This window comes from Zonotrichia albicollis, chromosome Z (assembly GCF_047830755.1).
Source record: "Zonotrichia albicollis isolate bZonAlb1 chromosome Z, bZonAlb1.hap1, whole genome shotgun sequence".
NCBI lineage: Eukaryota > Metazoa > Chordata > Aves > Passeriformes > Passerellidae > Zonotrichia > Zonotrichia albicollis.
In genome coordinates, this window is record NC_133860.1 from 20,826,190 (window position 1) to 20,841,217 (window position 15,028).

Sequence of the window (15,028 nt, forward strand, 5' to 3'; positions counted from 1 at the left end):
AATGTGTGTCAGGACTGAGAAGTAGTTGCTAAGGGATTCATCAGCAAAACTTCTTTCTTGATTTGACTTGGAGATGCAAATTACTTGCATGAAACCCTGAAATCATGTGGCTAAAACTGAGAACTTCAACTGAAAATGAGTCTGCAGTGATTTCACCAAGGGTCAGTGTTTTACGTGGACTGTGCTCCCCAGTGCTGGGAAAGTAGGAGGTTAAGGAAAGCGAGGTTTAAGGGTGTGAGGATAGGTCCTGGCTCATATCCTGGCTGTTCCCTTGCAAAGCACTTCTTTGTGTTCAGCAGGCTGTGCTGAAAGATATGAAAGGGATTGGCAGAGAGGGCTGTGGAGACTACAACATGCAGTCTGTTTTTGCTGTGAGTAACCAAAGCACTGAGCACCTTGCTGCTGTAGAGGTGGAGAGCCCCCGGCCACTGTAAGCTGGGTAGGTTTGCTCAGCCTTTCCTCACAGCCAGACCACCTCTTTCTGCAGAACCTGCAATTATTGAAGTGTTAACTGAGCTGCATGAAAAGAGAATAAATTAACAGGCATTTATGCTTTCTATCTACTGAGCAGTATTAGTAAAAAGCAGTTTAAAGCCTTTTATCTCTGAAAAGAACAAAAGGGGGCTTTAGTTTTAACCAAACCAGGTCTGATATATGCATCTTTCTTGGGGATAACACACCAGCTTTAGGGTCCATAGGAGGGAAGCTGTCCCAAAAACTCCTTAAGCAGTCCTCAACTGAATGAAGCAGAAGACTTCCAGACAAGAAGGGTAGTGGCATTCTAAACTGGTGCAGAGTCATGAAAGTTGAACTCCTTTAAGACTTAAGCTTCTTTGATTACTTCCAGGATTGTGTATGATTGTGTACTCTTATTGTAAGTAAAATAATACTTATGTTTTTGAAGTTGACAGCTTCATCTTGGTGGCTCAATCACTGTTTCTCAGTGCTGTTAATAAAACCAAATGACACTGTGAATAATGGTACTGGTCAGACAAGGAATGGAAAGCTCATTGAAAGAAAACAGATTTGAACTTCACACAGTCACAGAAGCTGAGCAAGGCTTGGGTGGGTGCCACTCGATGTGTCCTGTGAGCCATGGTGCAGGCACCCCTTTTTATACCTTCTGCAAGGGTTTGCTGACCTCACTGTGTTTAACTGTGTCAAAAACCATCAACTCTGAGTTGGCTGATGCTGGAGATCCTTTAGTCTAAAATGTTCTCTGAATGTTTAGTGCCCAGCTAGAGGTGTTGCCATCATTTATCTGCATGGGTCATTTGGTGTCAGGGTTGCTTGCTTATTTTGAACTTTTCTTCTGTCTGTTTCTAAAGATGCCTGTCCAGCCCTAGGTTCCCAAGACATTGCCGTACTGTTTAAATGATGATGGAAATAGTTAACAATGCTGAAGATGATTTACCTTATATGACACAGAATCATAGAACATGCCAACTGGAAGGGGCCCACCAGGATCGTCAAGTCCAATACATGAATGATGAGATAGCAATGTCCTTTTTAGTAGGAAATCACTTCTGCTTCTTTTGAATGACAACTAATTTAAAAACAAAATTAGCAAGGACTATTACTACTTCAGTCTTAAATCCCTACTGTCTAGTAATCAAACCTGTATTTTTAGTATTTTTAAGGTGTGTTTTGTTTTGTTTCAACTTTTTTTCCGCAGTGCTCCTGATAGTCACTATACAGCCTGTCTTGCCTTGTTCTCACAACCTGATTTCAGTTTCTTGTTGATGAAACTGATGATAAAATCACTGTTTTTCTCTGCTTTATCCAACTTGATAAATTGAGATGTAGTGAATTTATGCTTACCTTAATCATGTTTCCCCCCTCTGTTTTGTGGCTGATCATTAAGGCTCACTGTACATGCTGAGGGAACATGTAATTGCAGTTGCCTGATATAAACAACCAGTCTGATGGATTCAGACAAAGAGAACTTTTCAAGCACATCTCCTAATTTAAACAAATGTATAGTAAATCTGGTGAATAGCATGGGTATGCTGTTTCCAGCCTACCAGAGATGTTTACCTTGTCATGGCTTGCTTAGTTGTGAGTGGCCACCTGAAATTGTTGTCTTGTCCCTGCTCGTGGGATTAGATATGAGTCCTGACCAAAGGCACCTGCTGAAAAAAAACAGACCTTCACTGCTGTGATGTGATTAATACTTCACCAGCAGAACTAAATTAAAGAATTTTTTAATCAGTATTATTTGCCATTTTAATTTTGAAATTATCTGTTCATAGGTTAGAAAGTGAAACTGCGCAAACAATATCTCACAGCTTCCACTTTCTGTTTCTTTTCTCTGTGGTGATTTTACTACAGTCGAGTAGTTTATAAAATATGAAGGAGTTAAGCAAAACGTTATTATGAGTTATGTCCGTATTTTCTTGTGGAATTTAGGACTGTAATCATCAAAGGCTCTAATTGATTCTGAGAGGGGATCATTCTGTGTAATTATTCTCCATCTTGCTCATCTGTTTATTGTTGGCTGCCAGGCGAACCAACAAATACAGGGCATTCAGGTGGAAGTGAGCTTTTTGTGGAGCATATTGTCCCCCGACTGTCGTAGACACTTAATGAAGTGCTATTCAAGAAAACAGTGGGATTATTTCAATTCAGGGTGTTGGACTGTTCTCCCTTCTACTATCAAAAATATTTTACAAGAAAACAAATAAAACTAACCTTCTTTACAAAGATTAGTAACAGAGAAGTTAATGATGTATAATTTAGGTCTTAACAGCAGTTTTGCCTCCTGTTCTCCATTGTCAGAGCTTGAGTGACAGGTCTGTACTGGAAGGGTGAGTGGGATTTGAAAAATGCTGTGTTCACTAGAACCATGGGGTTTTTGTTTGTTTGTTTGTTTTTCTTTTGGTATTGTGTAACTACTACCTTGCCAGCTTCCTAATAGTGTCTTACAGAATTATTTTTCAAATATGCAAAATATTGTCATCTGTACTGCTGAAATTTTTGTTAAAGGCACTGGGGAGCTGCCTCATTTTTTTTTTTTTCTAGACAAAGCTAATTGAATGCATGAATGCCACTGCACATAGCTGACAAAAGCAGAGCATCTTTGTGAGTAGGCTGTGTAAATTCTTTCCCACAGAAGTCAACGAAGGGGTCAGTTGTCCTGGGCTACGTATTTCGTCACTTAAACCTGGTGGAAATAGATTACTTTGGGCTGCGCTACTGTGACCGAAGTCATCAAACGGTGAGTGAGAGACACAGCAGATTGGATTTGCCATGCATAAAATTCACCCTGTTGCGCTGGTTGCCTGTACAGCCTTAGATTGTCATACTTCCCCTAACTTTCACTGTTTCCTGGCTCAGGTTTCCAGTAATAATTTATTTCGTTTATTTCCAATAAAGTCTTGGAATAGCCATTAGCATCTTAGATAGGAATGGAATCAAATGTTAAATGTTGTTGAAAAATAAATTAAGAAAGTACAAATAAAAAAATTATCATATTAACTTAGGACTGGTATTTTTTCCTCTTTAATACTGTGACCTGAAGCTAGTGCCTGGTACTCTGTGCTACTCAGCCTCACTTGGCACTGCAGTGCCTGGGAAAGAGCACCCCTGAGTGCATCACAGCCTGCTTCACTTGCTGCAACGCTGGCCAAACACCTGTTTCAGGCTGTGCTGGGCAATGCCATTTTCACTCTGCCTGAGCCATCTCTGTGTCCCTGAGACCATGCTCTCTAGAGCCTCCTTGGCAGGGACTCACCCCACATCCCAGGCTTTTTCCACTGAGACGTTTCCATCCTAAACAGACAAGGAGATGTTTCAACCAGGCTGACATGTTTCAGCCAAAGCAGGCAGTGTTTTGGAGCATTGCTGTCTGCCCCACCAAAGGCTTGTGCAGGACTGCTGCAGGCAGAGGTGAGGAGCAGGGAATGCTCAGCAAGAGGACCCAGTGCTGTATTCACAGGATGGTCTTCATGCTACCTAAAAATTACGAAGGGAATAATGCCTGGCCTGTGGTTAAGTCAAGCCATTACAGTTTTGAAGCCAGTGTTTAGTGATAATAGCACTGCACAAGATCCTGTTTCACCTATATATAGTAATAACTTATTGAATTGGCTAAACATTTGCTGAGTTCTTCTGTTAACCAGAAGCTGATCATGTAAAGACTGGATTTAGAACAGTATTAAGCAGATTGCTGATTGCTACTGAGAGCTACAGACTGCCTCACTCCCTGTGTTTTAACTTCTGTGCCGTAGTCCAGAAATGTATGAATTCAGTTCCTTGATGAGCTTCTAATAATTTTATTCCATGAAGATGAAAGCCAGATTCAGCTGTGAATTAAAGTAGGCTGTTAAAAATGGTGGTTTTGATTTCCTGAGGAATTTGAGGTGTGAATGAAGAGCAGGTAGTTATTTTTTGCTCTCTGAAGTGTTTTCCTGTTAGCTGTGGTTGCAAATAAAATAGAAATGGCTGTTCCTGGGAATATTTCCAGAAGCATACACAGGGTTTGTTTAGTGGTGTATATGAAAATATGAGTACAAAAATGGATTGCACCTCTGTTATGAAAGGGACACACAAAAGCACATTTTAGGGCACATCCTTTTGTTCTACTTTTTCTCTTGTGTGGTGCTCCAGTGGTGTTAATTTAATGTTAGCTTTAGGCTTTATCCTCTGGCCAGATCAGTGTCAGGAAGCCACTGTGATTCTTGATTTTCCCATGGATTAGGAAGGTGTTTATCCCACCTCTGTCATTTGCCTGCTCTTACACAAACACTGGCCTTATCATGTGGATATGGGACATCAGCTGTGTGCAAGGCTATAGAGTGCCACTGCCCAGCCTGGAGATGCTGCCACAGGGACTGCCTTTGCACCTGGGCTGTTCTGTAACAAACCATTGTGAAAAGGCCTGTTTGTGTTGTTTGTCTGTGTAAGGATAGCAAAAAACTGATGCTCCTTCATCTGAAAAGTTCATAAATGAGCCAAACAGCGCTACTGTGTGCAGTTTTATGTGTTTTATGATGTGTGGCTTTATGCTGCTAGCTTGCTTTTTTTAATGAACTCCTGTAAGCTCTTAAGAATGGGCAGAAGAATGGAAAGTTTTCACACAACAAAAAACACCTTGTGCTTTAGCTGTAAACATATATTTAGTTGCATGCCGACCGCGGCTAAAACTCTCTGGGCTGTTGTGGGAATTAGTTCAGTAATGGCTGGCAATAAGCCTAGATCTGCATTTTGGATTGGATATTTTTTGGATCGACCACAGTAGATTTCCTAAGGGAAGAGGAAAAAGGTTATCTTGCTAATTAGCTTTAAAACCATGGTCCTGAGTTAGTCTCAGAGGGAGAAAAGTGTTTGGGGGTTGGGCTACCTATTAATACATTGCTTGTGGTGGGGAAAGTTTTATTACTTGTACTGTCAGGTTTTTTGTCACACTATAGATTTAACTGAATGATGAACAAAGCAGTGTAGACAAAATGATGTATTTTAAAGAACATAAATCGGTCACAAAAGAAACATTTTTCTTATTAAGGGTTTGAAAGGGATTGTTTGGTGATTTCCCCATTACTCCTGCATGCCTCAGCACTTCCAGGTGGTCTTTTAAGTGCTGTGTTGGTGAGCTACCTCTTATGTGGGTGGTATCATAATTATTTTAGTACTACCAGTAGGGCTTTAATGAGTGAACAAGGTTTCACTGTGCTACGTAGTATATATGAATGTGTAGCATTAAAATGGTCTCTTCCTGAACACCAACAAACTAATTAGCTGTGAGAACAGCTGGATGCAGCAGGTTGACAGAACTGGGTGGCACTGGCAGGGGCACGAAAAGTAGGGTAAAGCACAAATTGGATGACCTTGTCTCTAGGGTAGTAATTTGGTCATATTGCACAAATTTCGCTTTACTGACATTCCAGGTTTTGCTAAACTCTCCACAGTAAAAGGACAGTATTCAAATGGAAAAATCAAGCTCTGGAAGATTGCAAGTTGATGTCAGAATAGCATTACCTATATCTACTTAGTGCTCTGAACAAGATAGGTCTCCAAAGGAACAACAAAATATCTCTTCTAATAATTGGTTAAAGTACAACATTTAATAATGAATTAAAAATTCCATGATATAAAACTACACCCCAGTGAACAAATGGGTTCAGCTAATGCTGTGTTGTCAGTAGTGTTTCCTAATAGTGCCTCTGTTGACACACTACGTGGTGCTTCTTCTCATGTGGTACTTGAGTACTTTACTTAGTGCTGCAAGTTCTTTAAAAAAGGACCAATTTTCTTTGAGTGCCACAGAATCCCTAACTGTGCTCCGTCATCTAACCCTCACCTGAGCCTTTTGCATTACTGCAGAGAGTACTGGCACCCAAATTAATGTGAGTTGACACTAGATACTGTCCTCGTGGTTCTCAATGGGGATATGGTTCTCAGCTTGGTCTTTCTGGAGAGGACATTTGTGCTTTCTGCCTCATCTCCCAGGACATTGTGCCCCATCTGCTCTTTCTAGGTGAGACACAATCACCAGACTACGTGTAGCAGAGGCTGAGGGTGGCTGAGGAAGCTCTGTCCAGAATCACAGACTCCTTAGGTTGGAAGGGACCTCTGGAGATCACCCAGTCCAGCCCTCTGACAAAGAAGAGTCATCTGGAGCACACCCAGGGGGTTTTAGGATGACACTGGAAGGCAAGACTCCACATCCTCCCTGGGCAACTCTTCCAGTGCTCTGCCACCCTCAATGGAAGGAAGTTCTTCCTTGTATTGAGGGGGAAATTTCTGTGTTTTAGTTTATGCCCATTGCTCCTCGTCCTGTCACTTTGCACTATTAAAAAGAATCTGGTGCCTTCCTCCTGGCAGTTGCCTTGGAGATACTTACTTGCATTAGTGAGATCTCTTCTCCAGACTAAATAGGTCCAGATCCTACCTCTCCTCATAAAAGACATGCTCCAGTGCCCTCACCATCTCTGTGACCCTTTACTGGACCCTATGCTTTAGCTCCTTGGCACTCTTGCAGTAGGGAGCTCAGAACTGGACAAAGTTTTCCAGGTGTGCCTCACTAGGACTGAGGAGAGGAGCAGGATTGCCTCCTTTGACTTGCTGGCCACACTCTTCCCACTGCAGTCTCTCATTGCTGTAGTGTTTGGGGAAAACAGTGTTCCAGGCGTGTACTTCTCCAGGGGCTGGGTGAACTGGCGCTAGGAGGGCTGTCGTGCTGCTCTCACAGCTGCTTCCTGCTGTGCTGCGGCTCCCAGGTGCTCTCCACCCAGTCCCCTCGACACGGCCTTTGTGGCTCTGCCAGGGTGTGTAGGATAGCCAAGCTGGAATGGAAGAGGCCAGTGTTTTATTGAGGGACACAAAAGGCAGAGATTGCAGTATTTATACATGATATGTCAAGAAAAGCTGAGCAGAATTTGATGAGGGAAAGGGTCCTCCTGAAGCCCAAAGATGTTCCCTTTTGTGAAATGCCAAAAGAATCATGCTATATACACAAAATAGTACAGCAGTAAGAATATTTACAACAGTAAATATTCTTATTCTTTGACCTGATAGTGCTAATTTGAGCTATTATAATCAAATGTACCACATAAGAGGAGAAATACAAATACAGAAGGGCAAATAATGGTATTTATTCATATTGTACCATGCCCCCACCCTGCAATGGAGATGTGTTTTTCTCCCCTGTTCGGAGGAAGGTCTTTTTGAGCACACAACCCTCAGAGCACAGCAGGTAGGAGGTAACCCATGGCAATGCAGGGAATTAATATCATACAATGCAGAGCATATTTTGTCTTCAAGATCTTAGAAAAAAAGTCAAATTGTACCTACCTTGTGTTTTGTTGAATGGAAGTTTTTTAAATGGACTTTTACACTCATTCCCAGACATGATGTACTAAATTATCTAGGAGGAAAGAGAAGTGTTTGTGTGTGTTAAATTAGATGTCATAACCAGTGGAAGGAAAATGGAGACTGGTAATGTTGAGTAGAAACAAGAAAATTTAGAAGAATATTATTGGATTAAAACAACAGACACAAAGCTGATGATCAGGGGAGTTACAGGTAGTAAGAATAAACTTTTAGATTGCTGCAGGATCAGTTCAGTGATGATATCACAATAAATATAATCTATATAACTTCAGGTTCTAAAAATAAAGATAGTAGCATTAAATACACATTTATATGCAAGAATTGCCTGAAAATTTTTACATTTCTTATATAATAGGAACATCCTGAACTTGGCAGATTGAGGTTCTTTGCACTGAATATTTGCAGGAAAAATCTGATACAGCAATTCCAGTTCTTAGTGTTGTCTTAGGCTGTAGGAAGTCTCGATAATTTCAGATTGTAGTTGAAAAATGACACATTTTCTCTCCAAAACTGTGTTTCTTCCTGTTGTAAATGTGATCAAAAACTAACACCTTGATTGTGAGAATCTAATTAAGACAGTCCAACATTGAGTTTGAATTTGGTAGATCTTTCCGCACCAGACACTTCATTGATTGATACTTCAGCAAACATTTTTAACTAGTTAATATTTTGTTTCAAGCAGGTTAATGGAGTTTGACCCAAGTTTAACCCTATGCAGATACAAAAAATTAAGATTCCAGATTTGTGGTAAAGTTCTTGCAGACCTTAAAAGGGCTAATTATGAAACACTGCATGGAGCTTGGGTGCATGCTGCTTACATACCTGGCTTGTATGGGAGCCAGGTTTGTAAAAGTACAAAGGACAAAAGAGTCCATTTATTCTTTATGCTGTACTTTAAAACATTTTTTTAAATGTAATTTCTACCTAAATTTAAAAGGGAGCTATTTTCCTTAATAACATGGTACCTTTTTAATCAGTCTTAGTAAATAAAAAAATCTTAAAGTAATACTGTATGCATTTGTAAAGAACAATGAGTAAACCAGTCCCTTTAGCAACTGGATAGTTGCATTGGGATGCAACTATCAACAATATAATCAACAAAATTATTATATTTTTTTCCCACTTCTTCTGTAACTGTTAAATACTTTTAGATTTGCAGTGCTGGCTCCTTGCAGCTGGGCGAGGAGGTGCTGTGTCCTCCACAGCAGGGGTGAGCTGTTTGCAGGGGCATCGGTAGGAGAGTGCCAGGCGTGTCCCAGGGGCTGCCAGGAGATGGGAAGGGCGGAGGCAGCAGTCGGAGCTGCCTTGGCATTCACCATGCCGGGGTTTGTTGTCAGCAGCTGCTGTGCAAGCGCGCTGGGTTAATGAGACATTGGTTTTTTGTTGCATTTCTTTTGGCACTTCAGCCTATCAGCTTGTGGTGTAACTATAGCTGACACTGTTTATCCATCTGTATAAGCATTTAACAAGTATCTAGCGCACATTACTGCGTAGGTGTGCCCAGGTGTGCTCACAGGGCCCTGGTGTTGGGGTTCTTGGATCTCTAAATGTTCTCGTCTTTACTGTCTGACTTTGGCTTGAAAAATGCCTTTGCATTATCCATGAAATTCCATTCATCTTTGGCTTGCAAATAAAATGTTAGAAATCTCCTGCTCCTCCCCCCACCTCTTGCATTCTTCAGGAGAATTTTGGCAGCCTTTGAAATAATAAATAGCTGCGTAGTAATTTTAAGCATGGGTCTGTGCCATGGCCACAGAGCTAAGTACTCACTGGAGAAATGAAAAGGCAGATGAGATTCTTGTCTCTTCTTCCCCACACTGAAGTATTTAATCTCACCTGTGCTGATCTCAAGACCTGTGGCACTCACAGAAAAACATATTTTCTCATGGCAGCTGATACTTATTTTTACTAGCACAAGCAGCAGCACTCTCTCTTCCAGGGATGAGAGTGCAGTTCCTCCTGTCAGCTCAGTATGAGGCTAGGAGAAGAAAAGGTTAAGTGATATGAATAACCAATTGTTCTGTGCTAATTTTCAAAGTTAAGTAACTAATTTCCATAATTATCTGTCTCGCAGTACTGGCTGGATCCCACAAAGACCCTCGCTGAACATAAAGAATTGATAAACAGTATGTATTTAATTTGAACTTAAAGGACAAAGATGAAGTAACAATGTTCCATCTACACATTTGGCACAATATTCTACAGATTTATAGTTCTTAACAAGTTTGTTATTGCAGTTCTTTGCTGTATCAAAATTTCACACATGGGTTGCACATGGTATCACTTAAAAGTGTCATTATTGTCCAAAGACTGCTCTGTTCTTAAATTTTGTTGTAGGCTAATAAGTGGTGGTATTGTTAATTAGTATAATTTTATAGTGGCTGTGATGCCTCTATCATGCTTAGCATACCATTACCATTTGCTGTGTGAATGTAACATTTTTTCTGTAAATTTAAAATTTCATAAAATGTTAAGATAGGCTTCTTAATAGCTGTTTTGTAGTCAACTAGTAACAACTAATACCAATTAGCCATTCATGACAACTCACTGTTACACCAATTTTTTTTTCATGCAGCTGGACCACCATACACTCTGTATTTTGGCATTAAATTTTATGCAGAAGATCCATGTAAACTAAAGGAAGAAATAACAAGGTACAGTATTTAATAAAAGTATAGTTTGTTGATCTCAGGCTAGCAATACATTTCAACCAGGTGCATATTGTTGTGCCTGGGTTGTTTTTTTTCTTGAACATCTGAATGTTTTTGCTTGAACGTTGGTGTGTATAAAGACAATTGTGATTAACTTCACAGTGGTTGATAGTGAGGACTGTTAGGAAGCCCAGGAAGAAAAGATGTTCTCTGGTGCATCAAGAATCAAAGGGCCTTGATGTACATTTTTAAGAGTGGGTTTTGGGTTTTTTTTTCCCATATTTTCAGTAATACAGTGTTACAGCTGCATTTATACTATGCTATAACCAAGTTTAGAGTTTACTTGGATATCAGATATAAATACAGGGAATTTTCTTCTTCATTGGCCATAGCTTAAATTCCAGAACTGTTTTTCAAGGGGATTTCTTTTGGACTTACTAAAAATATGTGAAGGAAATTGAAGAGTTGCATGCCTCTGATTCTTTTACCTAAGCTTGTCCTCTGCACGGTATGAGGATGCACACAATAACACATGCACATGCTTGCACACAGACACACACACAAGGTTATCTGAACTCTCTCACAGTTTTGGGGTTATCTGTCTGTTTTATTTATTAAATGTCTCAGACAATTAACTTTATGTTCAAAAGGAAATTTGAGAATTTGGGTAGGTAGGCGGACAAAATTAGTGTGCTGGCTTGCTTTAACAAATGCCAAAATACTTCTTTTGATGTCCTAAGAATGTGGCACATGAGGATTCATTAGAATACATGCAAGGTTTTTAATTTTCCTAAATCAAAGGTTGCAGCACAGGCAGAATATTTTTCTTGCTCCAGAGTTTTCTTGCTCTTTTGTTTCCAACTGGCACAACAGGAAAGGAAGTCTCCAATGCAACAAGACTCAGGCTGGTCTGGTAAAAATAAAAAATGCTGTGACTTGGCAGGTGAAAGAATATAAGCTGGCAGCAATGGGATGCCCCTGTACTATGGAAATTTGGTGCCATTCTCTTGTACTTTCCCAGAAGAGCTTTAAATCCTCCTCACAGGGAAAGACAGGCGTCCCTGGGAAAGGGAACTTTGGCCACAGAACCTGTTGTGATTGCCTCCCAGGAGGCAGGGTGGAGCCAGGGGGCTAAATTTTCACAAGTTCATCCTTTGCCCTGTGATAAGGCCAGCCAGTGATCTACACCACTGATTAGTGTGCAAATCCAGTCAAGAAAGGTTCCAGTGTCATTAGGAAGCCTTTGGTCATGACTTGACAGTGTTTGGTCATGCAGAACTGGCACCTTGGGTGTTACAGAAGGCCAGCCTAGGAAAGTGATATAATGGTATTGTCAGTCTTCTATGAAACACATTGAATAGCCAACTGCCTTCAACATCTGTGAGCACTTATTCCCATAGGCTCTTAAAACTGGGAAGAAAGGCTTTTTTTTTTGTTCAGGAAAATAACAGTAGTAATCCCAATACCAATAATAATAATAGTAAAATACCACCATCTCCTTAGAATAATTTGGGTTATAATAATAATAATAATAATAATACCACCATCTCCTTAGAATAATTTGGGTTGGAAGGGACTCTTAAAGGTCCTTCTACTTAGGAGGTTTTAAAGATCCTCTTTTCCTTTATAATAATAATAATAATATTCTGCCTAACTCTCTAATTCCAGTGATGTGTTAACTGCTTTGTGCTAATCAATGTGTTTCTTTGGAGCATGTATTTATTACTTTAATGGACATGAGAGCTAGCTCTGTTGTTATTAGATTCTGATGATCTGTGCCATTACATGATTACTCTTTGCAAGTAATGAAAACCTGTCAAATTTGTAATTGCTTTGCAGCAGAATCTGTCTGGTTGTCAGCAAAAGCTAACACTGCAGTGTTTGCTAGAGAAAACTTGCAATTTGGCACTCTAATATATGCATGACAAACACAGGCACACAAGATGAGACTGCTTTAGCTATAGGTATGGACAAAAGGCAAGGAGCTCAGTGGCTTCTGTGGGAATTGAGATTGTTCACCTTACAGTAGTCACTTCAGCAATTAGCAGTGCAGGATGCAGGTGTGTTTTGAGGGTTCCTATGCTACTTTATTTTGTGACTACAGAAATACAGGTTCCTGCTGCAAGGATACCACATTTCTAGCATCCTCTCCTTCCAAACTCTGCTTTGTAGAGGTGGAGAAATGCTAACAGAAACATGAGTGTGCAACAGAAATGCATTTCATATCGGAAAGATGCTGTTGTGTATTTCACAGAGGATGTAAAATCATCTTGGTCACTATCATAATTCATACAGGGAAGATTTGTCTAGGTAGGATTGCAAGCATAAACTAGAAGCAGGACTGAAGTATTGCTTAGAATGAGGAAACACTGAGTGTCTGTGCTTTGTGTTGCCCAGAGACATTCCCAGGAAATTCCTATGCTAATGCCGTTCCTCTAAAGTAGAGAACGTTAACCATTTTTTAGAGGATGGACATTCCTACCATAACATCTGTCACAGCACAAACTCTGTGGGAAATCATTAATCAGAAAGACGGGTATCTTTATTCAGAGGCTCATCTGATAATGTCTAGAAAATTTGGTTTTCCTTAAGTTTTCTGACTCAGCTATCATGTAACCTGCAGTTTGTAAAGTTCTCTGAAATCAGTGTAGGTGCACTTTGAACTTACAGAGCATTCCAAGGTGCTTTCATAAGTTACTTGTACTAACACAGAATAAATTATTTGCAGAGTAACTGAATGGCTCTATGTAGATAAAATTGAACTAGTGAATAATAGAAAAGCTATGTGCTTGTATGGAATTTTTTTTTTTCTGTAAAAAATTACCTTCATTGTATTTTTACATTTTGTAGGAAATCAGTCAGTGCAAGAAATTAACTTAGGCTGATGTGAAACACTGCATAAATTTGTTGTAATAAAACCAGATAAAATCCAAATAGCATTTAAAACATTTTGTAGAAATCATAATGGAATGTTGCAAAACTGCAGATCCTTTATATAATGGCTTGTTATCTTGTCTGTTCCATCTGCTTTGGGCTTATTGATTCATTCTAAGTGGTCTCAGCTTTATCAAGTGTAGAAGCAGGTTATGACTTTGAAAATTACATTTTCACCCCTGCTATCACTATTCCAAGCAGGAGAGTATCCTGTGCTATGACAGATTCACTTAGTTGCTGATGACACACCCATCCATCTTTGTCATGGGCTCCATCAAACTTCCCTGCTGCATTGTAGTCAGTAGTCTGGTATGCGGAGAGGAAATATTTGAGTAAGCAAGCATCCACTACCCAGTCATCCTGATCCCATAACGAGGTTAAACTTTTGCCCTTTGATAGGTTTCTTGTTCAATTTTTCTGATTCCTATTCCTCTTCCCTACTGCTCCCTCTTCCCGTCCTGACTGCTCTGTGAAAGTTCAAAAGAGGGAAATGACATTTTAGGGAGATAAGTAATTGCATCTGCACAATATAAGCAGATTGGAAAATAGGGAGTGCTCCCTTTCCTGGGTCCTTCCACTGGATGAGTCTTTGTTACTTCAGGATCAATAGGGGAAGTTATTTAGAGGGGAATACAGGCATTTACTGTCACGTAGTTATGGTACATGGTATGTGCACAATTAAAGGGATAATATTGAAATATTAAGTGGACCTAAAATAACAACTTTGTTTTGTCTCTGTGTTTTAGGTATCAGTTTTTCTTGCAGGTAAAGCAAGATGTTCTACAGGGCCGTTTGCCTTGTCCAATCAACACTGCAGCACAGCTGGGAGCATACATAATTCAGTGTAAGTTCTCCTGGCCCTCTGAGAGCTAATTTGTTTCAATCCTGCATTGTGATTATTTTAAGTGATGACTGAAGATAGCATTAACACTTTATGCATTCGCTTCCAAACAGAAGTAGCATGACTGATTTCAGTTCAAGAGCTGTAAATAAATGACCATTCTGAATAGATAATACAGGAGTAATATGGAAATTAGTGTAAAGAAAAAAATCAGTCTGAATACTCTGCTAAACATTATTTGCTTCGCCGGGGAATATTTTATCAAGTATTCAAGTCTTTATGACTTTGGATTACATGTAGAGTATGAAAAAGCTTTCATCAGGAGTTTTACAGATTTCAAAGGCTATTGGTAGCCTCAAACCTGGAAAATAAAGCATTATCTCAAAAATTACATTATATCCATATGAATGCATGTTTACTTAATGTGAGGATATGATCTGACCTGACGTGAAGAGTTTTCATTTTATTTAGTATTTATCTACATTCATCCATCAGTAGAGATCTTTTCAGGAGTGGAGGTTATGTGCTGCATGCTTAATAGAACTAGCAATCAATTGGAAAGGAGCTGTCTGTCTACTGCAGCTGTTATTGTTTTTCCATTACATCTCAAGATCTATATTCAAACAGAATTGCAACCAAAAATTGTGTGAAGTACCATGCTGGGACCTCTATCAGTAATTTCTTCTGTGTTAAATTTAGATTTGTCTAAAGTGATATGTATCAAGGAAAGATTATTTGTATTTTTGGTGTTAAAAGTGCGACCCAACAACAC

The 15,028-nt window shown here is 39.7% G+C and overlaps 1 protein-coding gene across 1 annotated transcript in view; it reads left to right on the forward strand.

Annotated features, from left to right (window-relative positions):
• Positions 1 to 15,028, forward strand: part of EPB41L4A (erythrocyte membrane protein band 4.1 like 4A) — a 120,460-nt gene that overhangs the window by 43,934 nt on the left and 61,498 nt on the right. Inside the window, exons 2-5 of the mRNA XM_005490434.4 lie at positions 3,113 to 3,217; positions 9,905 to 9,956; positions 10,406 to 10,484; positions 14,162 to 14,259. Of these exons, the coding sequence (XP_005490491.1) occupies positions 3,113 to 3,217; positions 9,905 to 9,956; positions 10,406 to 10,484; positions 14,162 to 14,259 (334 nt within the window). The remainder of the gene's footprint in view (positions 1 to 3,112; positions 3,218 to 9,904; positions 9,957 to 10,405; positions 10,485 to 14,161; positions 14,260 to 15,028) is intronic.